The sequence below is a fragment of the Euprymna scolopes genome, chromosome 12, assembly GCF_053919585.1.
Source record: "Euprymna scolopes isolate OS-2025 chromosome 12, ASM5391958v1, whole genome shotgun sequence".
NCBI lineage: Eukaryota > Metazoa > Mollusca > Cephalopoda > Sepiida > Sepiolidae > Euprymna > Euprymna scolopes.
The window spans coordinates 81,931,542-81,941,980 of record NC_136493.1 but is presented as its reverse complement, the minus strand read 5'-3'; the positions used below and the strand labels follow the sequence as shown (position 1 = coordinate 81,941,980).

Genomic DNA, 10,439 nt, shown 5'->3' with positions numbered 1-10,439 from the left:
CTGAAATAATAACGTTATTATTTAAAAAGCCATTCTTAACATGGGGAGGGGAGGGGGTTTTATACCTATTCTGTACTTTAACCTTATAATTGAATAAAAAACATATCATAACACTTAAATTAAACGTGAAAATACGATTTAAAAAATAGCGTGGATAGCGCGGATCACTCTCTGCATTAGCACCGAAAGAACAGAATAGTTAGAAAAATCCTCCCTCCACATGTTAAGAATGGCTTTCTAAATAATGTTAATGCTTCAGTACTGTTACTTGTCTGCTTAAGTTTAACTTTTGTTTATTAAATTGTTAGGTGAAAGTCCAGAATAGTTACAAAATACCGTCCCCATGTTAAAAATGTCTTTCTAAATAACATTATTTCAGCACGGTATTTTCTATGCATATGTACTATCTATTTTTGTTTATTAAATTGTTAGGTGAAAGTATAGAATAGATGCAAATCTCCCTCCCTGTGTTAAGAATAGCTTTCTAAATAACGGTATTATTTCAGCACGGTACCTTCTCTGCATAAGTACTATCTTTTGTTTATTAAATTGTTAGGCGAAAGTATAAAATAGTTACAGAACACCCTCCCTTTCCCATGTTAAGAATGGCTTTCTTAATAGCATTATTTCAGCATGGTACCTTCTCTGCATAAGTACCATCTTTTGTTTATTAAATTGTTGGGTGAAAGTATAGAATAGTTACAAAACGCTTTCCCCATGTTAAGAATGGCTTTCTAAATAACGTTATTATTTTAGCACGGTACTTTCTCTGCATAAGTACCATGTTTTGTTTAGTAAATTGTTAGGTGAAAGTACGGTACTCATGCAGAGAGTGATCCGTGCTGAAATAATAACGTTATTATTTAAAAAGCCATTCTTAACATGTGGAGGGGTGGGTGTTTTGTACCTAATCTGTATTTTAACCTTACAATTGAATAAAAAAAAAACATACTAAAACTTTAATTAAATGTGGAAATACAATTTAAAAAATAGCATGGACCACTCTCTGCATTAGCAACAAATATTATTTAAGCACGTCATCAATCCGTAAATTTTCTTCAAAAGAACCTGTACTTTTACCAAACAATTTATAGTGTTAATAATAAAAAAGTTCTATTTTCTTATATCGAAAAATAAAAAAAAACAAAACCAAAAAAAAAACGACTTTGACTCAAAAAGGAAGCGACAAACTTTTTTTTTTGCCTGATATAATAAAGAAAAAATGTTTAAATTAAAAGATTTGGAAGATAAACAAATGAATTATGTTTTTGTTTTTTTTTACTTATTGAGTAAACAGAAAATGAAATCTTTTAATTCGTTTCGTCAAATCGTGGTGTGTGAAATGAATCGAACCGGAAGTTCAGTTCTATCAACAAAACAGGTTCGCACTAACGGCTTACGAAAAATATTTTTATTTTATTTAATATTTTAATAATTGGCGCTGTAAATTTATTTTAATAACATAGAAACATTCCTCGACTCTAAAGATGGGTTGTCTGAAAATTCCAAATAAATTGGTAATATAGAAATATCAACTTTGAATATAGAAATATCAACTTTGAATATAGAAGTGTCAACTTTGAACGAACCAAGAATTACATATATATATATATATATATATATATATATATATATATATATATATATATATATATATATATATATATATATATATATATACTAGCATGGGTGCCCTGCGTTGTTCGGGTGTTTGGAGGTGTATGTTGAGCAAAAAAAAAAAAAAAAAGTGTTAGTAGGAAGACAGGCTCGAACCCATACCGCAAAGGTAGAAACATATGGGGGAAAAAAACTGACGTCTTTGCTGTTACGACCATCGCCAAACCGGAAGTGACGTAGGTTTTAATTAAGGATAGACAATCGAAAGGAGAAGATGACTTTCGAAAATATCGGCGAAAAAAGCGACCTCCCCGTTAGAAATGCCCAGTTTAAGGTGAAGATATTAATGTTTTTAGCCAATTTTTCGATATTTGTCGTCTGAAAGATCGAACTTCAAAACAATACTGATCTTCTAAAAATCCGTCGCCCCTGTCGAAAGTTTTAGGCAGACATGCAAACATACATACATACATGATGGCAGCAAATTCACTTTCGAACATTGCCATCATTCGATATAGCACAAAAAAAGGTATATAGAAACACAAAAACATTCAGTGATGGGCTGCACGAATGTGGCTTTTAAGCCCTGCTAAACTCTGGCATTCCATTCCTTAGCAGATATGTGCGCCACTAACAGCACGTTCTTGCTGTTCTTTTCTATGCAGGATCAAATGCCATTTCAAACCGCCTGTCGTTTTGTACATTCGCCCACAGTGTACACAGGTTAAGTCTGGTAACTCAAGACTGCTTTGTGGCCCGCTATGTTGATGAGTAGACTGGTGACTTATCAGCCCAGCTCTGCTAAGACATATTCTTCCGCACACCTCACACTCCAGACCAATTTGGCTCTCCCTCCCATCCACGGCCCCTTTCACTCTCCCTTTCTGGATATCGCACTTCAGCCGCTCATACTGGGTTTGATCCACCTCAAACTTGCCCACACCTCCCCGCAAGGTCCTTCTCCACCCTCTGTGATCCAAAGCAAGACTCTCCCAGGTTCTTTCATCAATCCCACATTTTTTTAAGGTGGATCTTAAACAATCCTTAAATCTCAATTGAGGCTTTTGAGCCAGACGTCTTTCCTCAGCGAGCTCACCATAAAGGAGTTGTTTGGGAAGTCGACTTTCTAACATCCTCACCACATGTCCACTCCATCTCAGTCTATGCTTAATAACGTGAGCCTCAATGCTAAGGCATTGGGTTCGATCAAGCACCTCCACATCACTGACATACATCTGCCAACCCACACCTAAGATTCGCCGTAGGCACATCTGGTGAAACCGCTCGAGACATCTCAAATGCTCCCTGTATGTTGTCCAAGTTTCACAACTATAGAGAAGAGTAGAGAGAACATATGCGGCATAAACCTTAATCCTAGTTGGCAGCAAGATCCCATGACGTCTCCACAGACGCCTGTCCAACTTTCCGAAGGCATCACTTGCCCTGCTGATCCATAACGATACCTCATCATCCAGGGCACCAGACATACTCAGTGTGCTACCCAAGTATACAAACTTAGAGACAACCACTATCCTTGACCCACAGATATAAACTGATGGCTCATAGTATGGCATGCCCGGAGCAGGCTGATACATTAAGACAGTTTTTTTCAGATTGATGGTCAGGCCCAATGCGCTGCAGGCAACCGCAAAAGTGTCCACAAGATGCTGCATATCAGTCAGCGTATGAGCCACCAGATCACAGTCATCCACATGATGACGAATCGTGTTGGTGAGTACCTTTGTACTTGCATTGAAGCGCCTAATGTTGAACAACCCCCCAGTAGTTCGGTAACGAATATAGACACCATCAGAACACCCCCCCAAATGCCATCCGAAAGACCATGGTGAAATACAACATAAAGAGTGTGGGTGCTGGAATGTCTCCCTGCTTAACACCACCTTGTATTTGTCCTTCTGCTGAAACACGGTGTTACTAATTTTAAAATCCATCTCTGAACAAAACTGCAACAATATCATACCATTGCTATTACACATGCCCACTCCGTGTTTACCCAGCACGTCCCAGGTTTCAAAATCTCTTCCCACCCTAGCATTAAAATCTCCAAGAATGATCTTATCAGCAGAGGGAATGCGTCTAACTACACTGCACAAAGCAAAGTAAAAAGCAACCTTTTCATCTTCTGTTGCATTCATAGTGGGTGCATAGACACTCAAAAAAGTTGTATAACGACCATTTACCAGAGGTAACTTCATAGTCATGATTCGGTCACTAACACTACAGAGAAGTTCTTCCAGGCTAGAAAAAATTGATGCCTTTATAGCAAAAGCCACACCTGATTCCTTCTTACATCCATCCGCTCTACCACTCCAGAAAATGGAGTAGGCCCCCAGCCAACTCAGAAAACTGTCCCTCATCAGCCAGCCTGGTCTCAGACAGAGCAACTATGACCATGTCATAACGTTGAAGTTCCTTAGATACAAGAGCAGATCTACGCTCTGGACGCGTTATTGCTGACGGCAAGTCAAGCAGTGTCCGCACATTCCAATAGCCGATGGTCATTTTCATATATTTTCTCTCAGTAGCATGATGACGACCGGGTCCAGGCTGTGGAGCCCTGAAACACCTGCCGGGCCAGGCCCTGGAAATTCCAGTTCCCTTATTGCCATTTACGTTTATAATCATATTTTCCAACTTCATTGAATGGTCAAGTGGTCAAGGTTTGGTGTGGACGTGTGTTAAAAGCATACATACATACATACATGCATAAATACATACATTTATATATTGGTAACTGAAATCTTCCACCCAAACCGATTAAAAATCTTACCCTATCTCTGAATACCCTTTATGTAAAATTTCAAATGTTTAGACCAGAAATTGTCTTAGTAATTTGTTAGAGACCGAAGCGGTTAATTTTCTTTTTCAAATTTGACCTCTTAACATTGATTGCTTCTGGCTCAAATCAAGTTATTTAGTTAGATCCATGCCCAAAGTGCCTATATCTAAAATTCTAATTGTTTATACCCAAAATTGTCGGAGGAGTTTGGTAGAGTTCTAAAAGGTCAAATCATAAGACTTTGACCCCTTACAGGCAAATTTCTGTCCGAAAACGGATTACAAAGATTTTCCCAAAATCTCAGTACCCTGTATATCAAATTTCTGTAGACTCAAAATTGACAGAGTTATTGCGTAGAGAAATGTACACAGACACACAGACACAGACAGACAGACTGGCTGAAATGCTAGTATATATATATTTAGTAGAAATGGTAATTCATAAAAACTGAAGAAAGTGCTCAATACTGTTGTAGAGCAAATATGCGTTTTATTTTTTATTACCATATCTTTCTGTTAAGTTACATTATTGTTTCAGCTACCTGACAGTTTTTTTAGTCGTCTGTAGCTTCCTCAGACTTTTACAGAAATGTTCGTTATGATGGGATGAAAGAGTGAATGATGTCAGGGGGTGGTGAAAGGGCGGAAAAAAGAGGAAGATAACAAGGGGGAAAGGTGGGAGAGGGGTGCTTAGTATGTCGGTAATGTTTTAGTTTTGGAGTTTAAGAACCTTGTGGGGGAAGGTCTGGGAAGTTCATTTCTGGTGTGGCTGAGGGCATAGGGATACATGGAGGGGGAAGGGGGATATGTGGGGGTAGGAGGAGGGGGTTACTTTAAAATTGAGCCTTACATTTAACCTCATCCACCCAATACCTCAAACAAGAGAAATAGAACTAGGAAAATAATTTGGTTCAACCCCCACCTTCAATACAATGGTCAAAACAAAGCTTGGCACTAAATTCTTCCAACTAATAAACAACCCGCCCAGCCACGTACTACACAAAATCTTCAACAAAAACACAATTAAACTCAGCTACAGTTGCACGGACAACCTAGAACAAATAATCAAGAAACATAACAGAAAAATACTTAACAAAGATGAAAATACAAACAACACCAACAAGAATAAGTGCAACTGCAACAACAAATCGGAATGCCCACTTAATCAACAATACCTACAAACAGAAGCCACAATCGCACCTAAAGAAAACCCAAATGACAAAAAATATTATATTGGCTTGGCCGACACTTCATTTAAGGATAGATTTAGAGTACATAAATGCTCCTTCACAAACCCTAACCGCCCTAACAAAACCTCACTAACTACCCAATATCTACATCTAACTCAAAATAACCTTACACCAACCATTAAATGGGAAATCCTTAGAAAATCTAGCACATGTAAATCCCTAAACTCCCCATGTCTCCTCTGCCTAAACGAGAAACTCCTTATCTCTAATTTTAAAGACAGAGACAAATTACTAAACAAAAAACAGGAAACCACCATAAACTGTAGGCATTACAAATCCCACCTCCTTAGCAACTATACACCTCTCTAAAACATCCCTTAGACAACACCAACTTAAATCCCCCAAATTATACATCCAATACAACCACCCACCACAACTACCATGACATACACTCAACCAAACCCCCTTAACCAATTCCCCCCCACACCCCACACCACCTTATCCCCTCCCCCTAAGAATCCCCCTAAATCCAACAAAATAACACATACCCCTAATCACCACCAACTCTAAACACCACATAACCTCATCCCACATAACCAACCAAATAATCGGCATCAATTCCCCTCCCCCTAGCCAACATCCTGCCCAACCCCAACACACCCTACATGCAACCTCCACGACTTCACACGGAAATTGTTTGCATATAACTATGTAGATTTACACCTTCACAGGTAAGTACGCATGGAAAAGTACAACTGACCGATGCCTTATGTGCATAGACGCATACCTTAGAGTATGACACCCCAATGTAGCCTTCTGCCTAAACTGATCAATAATACCCTAAAAAACCAAATACCCCAACTTAGAACAATAACTACAGCATTCAATCCCCATATAAACCACCCCAAACTCCTCCCCAAGATCTATAAACATGGCTACCTAGGACCACTATCCCGGGTATGTGGTCGTTTATTAATGCGTATGTAAGTATATGTGGATGAAACCTGTGCCCATATTTACGGCATGTCACGCTATATATCTTTATGTATATGCATGCGCACATATCGGTGCTTGATTGAGTGTGGGTGTGTATCTTTGCAGATGTATATAACGAGAGCATATGTGTGTGCGTATGTGTATGCGTGTATGCATGTATATCTGTGTACATGCATGCGCATGGGTACGTGCATCTGTGGGTATGTATATGTATGTGGAGGTGCATGCCGGCATTCCCGTGTGCATCCACATCTAACCATAACAAAACCCCACTAATGAAAATGAAAATATTATGTATATGATCCTGGGAATGAGTTTATGCTTATATGTATAATCATATTTACATTGAACGAAAGTATTGCACCTATGTATTCACAAATGAACTTAGATTTACATCTATGTAGACGAATATGTCTATACCAATAACTGTCTGTATATCTGGGTGTGTATGTGTGTGTGTATATACACACGTGTAAATCCATGTGTGCGTCCGTGTGTTCATGGGGTACCGATGTATATGTGCGCATACCTATGTATACGTGTGCGGAGGTGAGAGTATATGTGCCCGCTGCCTGCTGTCCACATACGTGTGTGAGAGCGTACAGCTGTGTATATATGTCGATGTATGTGTTCACGAGTATTAGTATCTGTATGTGCGCATGCGCTTGCATGTATGCGTGAGGGTGCAAGTATGTCTGAATCAATATGCGCATATAGGCCCGTGTATACGCCTCCTTGGGGGTATGGGTGTCGATGTGTGTATGTATCTGTGCATGAGCGCATCCATGCTTACGCACACGTACCCAATTTAGCACCTTAAGGAAAATTTGATGTCAGCGGGAGCGGCGCGGGTGTCTATACATGCATGGGCGCATATGTATGTATATTTGCATGCCAGGGCGGAGATGTATGTGTACATGTGAACGTTTCTTTAAGTATATATGTGTGTACATGCGCATGTGTGTGCTCGCGCGCGTGGCCGCTAGCTAACCCTCTCCAAACAATTAACAACAAATAAAAACCAAATAAATAAATATCATATCATAGCCTCCTCCCCCGCCTCCAAACATAAGCGAACACCCAACAGGTCAAGACATACTTATCAAAAAATCATCTCACCAACGAGACGCCAAAAACTTTAACATTAAGACTCGAATTTTAAAGTAACCCCCTCCTCCTACCCCCACATATCCCCCTTCCCCTCCATGTATCCCTATGCCCTCAGCCACACCAGAAATGAACTTCCCAGACCCTCCCCCACAAGGTCTTTAAACTCCAAAACTAGAACATTACCGATATACCAAGCACCCCCTCCCACCTTTCCCCTTGTTCCCTTCCTCTTTTTTCTGCTCTTCTCGCACCCCTCCTCTGACATCATTCACTCTTTCATCCCATCATCACGAACATTTCTGTAAAAGTCTGAGGAAGCTACAGACGACCAAAAAAACGGGGGGGGGTAGCTGAAACAATAATGTAACTTAACAGAAAGATACGGTAATAAAAAATAAAACGCATATATATATATATATATATATGTGTGTGTGTGTGTATAATATGAATACAAAAAAAAACAAATTTATAGTAGTATAGATATAAAAAGATACCTGAAAACATGTGTGTTAACCAGGCCATAGTGTTAAGAGTGTTACGTCTTGTGTATTCCTATGTCAAGGGTTTACAATTCGTATGCGTAGAAAAGTAGTTCTAGTGATATTACTACAATTACCCTCGGCAGACCCGACAAGCTGCAAAATCCCACCCCCACACTGTAGAGATCCCTAGATGTAAAAGATCTTTCCACTCCAGTAGTTTCTTCCCCAGAACTGCTAGACTTTGGAATTCCATTCCACGTCACTGCTTCCCCAACTGTACTGACATGCATAAGTTCAAGTGCAACGTGAACCAACATCTCGCTGCCCTAATCCCTACATAGTACCCCAGTAGATGTTTCCCCTGATAGTAGCCCCCTACACCAAAGTGGCAATGTGCCTTGTTTGGGGTGAAAATGTAATAAAAAAAAAATTTTTTAATTAAAAAAAACAATAATTTTTTCTGTTTCTGTTTAGAATTAATTTATCCAATGATACAGTGCTTACCATGCAACTGTTAATGGCCACGGCACCGGGGAGTTACACGGATTAGTGTAACTACGTCTCAGCCGTGAAAGAAAAAATCTGGTTTGATATTATCAAATGATGTTATCAATTGATGTTATTAATTTTATTGAATAATCACCTTAAAAACTGTACAAAGAAAGAAATAGATAAAATTCAGCAAAAGGTAGAAGATAATTCATTTTAATAGAAAAGTAAAGGCAAAAATGAAAATAAGGAAGGGACGTTATTTCTCCCTTTGATTTTGATTCTATCCCCATTCTTCTGCTTGAAGTTTTAGAATCACAGTAAAATAAGGAAATAAGTGGAAACTGATAAAAAGGAAGTCAATTATGAATTTATCAAAACTAATCTCATATTGTGTTTTAACTGACAATAAAACTATGCATATAATAATGTGTAACTCACTGAAAATAGAATGTATTTACTGTTACAGTTAGATTCATTAATTCATAAAATAAAAACAAAAAAAATGCATAAATACCTGAAAATATTTATTTAGAAGAAATATAATACGGGACATTATTTTACTCTTATATATGAGGTTCTTCTCGCCACCATGACAATGCTGGGTCCCCTTTTAACATATTATTATAGACAAAGAAAATAACCAATTATGAATGAAGAAAATTTTCACACCATCACGATAAAGAATAATTTCCCTTGGAAATATAAAAAATAAAACAGATTAACAACAATATGATTTATGCTGAAATCAGCATTTTTTTTTCTTCAAATATAATCAAAATAGAATTGTTATAGAATTGTCTAAGTTTCAGTTGTCTTAAATGTTCTTTTGTGAGTGAAAGATTTTGAAGATGTAAGGTTAAGTAGTTCGCATGTCTCACATGCGAGATTAAAGATGAGAAATATTCATATTTTCATACTCTATATATTGAAGATGATTAAAAAGAAATCTACTGAAATCTTGCCTTTTACAGAAAATCACCGGTGCATAAATAGAATTGTTTTGTTGTGTCCATTGTTTCTTTATTATTCATTAGTGTTAAAAGAAGTGGATTAAGTAACAGGATGTAAATGAGGAATTGTACTCAGATGTTATTTGAATGCAAGTAAGACATAACTATGATATAAATATCATCGCCAATGCCAAAGAAACAATATAAAAGAACAAGAAAAACAGACGGCACCAAAATGTTTGGTACAGGAAGAGGAATCTCCAAGTTTCTGAAAAAAGAAAATAGTAAGCGTGAATATGAATTGAAGCTGACAAATTAAACATTGTCGACATTATTTTTGAATCGGGAACAAATTATTTAATAACAAGAAAGGTTTATTTTTACATAGGAAATATATAACTTGTTTTATAAAATTAAAAGAATGGAGTAACGATTTTTACCCAATAAATCACCCATGCAGAGACGTTAAGTACATGGCTTGCATCCATGATGCATACAAATTTAAAATGATACAATAAACTCTCAAACTTCGTATTCCTGTGGGTTGGTTGTGTGCAGTTTTGTCTTGAATTAAATAAGAAAATTTTTACAAAATATGAAAATGTCTAAAATTTTAATAATTAAATATTGTGACAGAGAAGCCGGGACCAATGAGAGATTTATGAAGGATTGGGTGACTAATTTATGGGTATCTCAAAGGTTGGGTCAAAAACCACACCCGAAATTATAAAAGTGCCAAATTGTTAAAGAACGGTTGGAATCAGCCTAGAAGAAAATTATTTTTTATGCGTAAAGTTAAAATT

At 37.5% G+C, this 10,439-nt stretch overlaps 1 protein-coding gene across 1 annotated transcript in view; it reads right to left on the bottom strand.

Annotated features, from left to right (window-relative positions):
* Positions 1–9,174: 9,174 nt before the first annotated feature.
* LOC145291075 (uncharacterized) overlaps positions 9,175–10,439 on the bottom strand; it is a 115,125-nt gene continuing 113,860 nt past the window's right edge. The window contains exon 18 of the mRNA XM_080136589.1: positions 9,175–9,904. Within this exon, the coding sequence (XP_079992715.1) occupies positions 9,769–9,904 (136 nt within the window). The 3' untranslated portion in view covers positions 9,175–9,768. The remainder of the gene's footprint in view (positions 9,905–10,439) is intronic.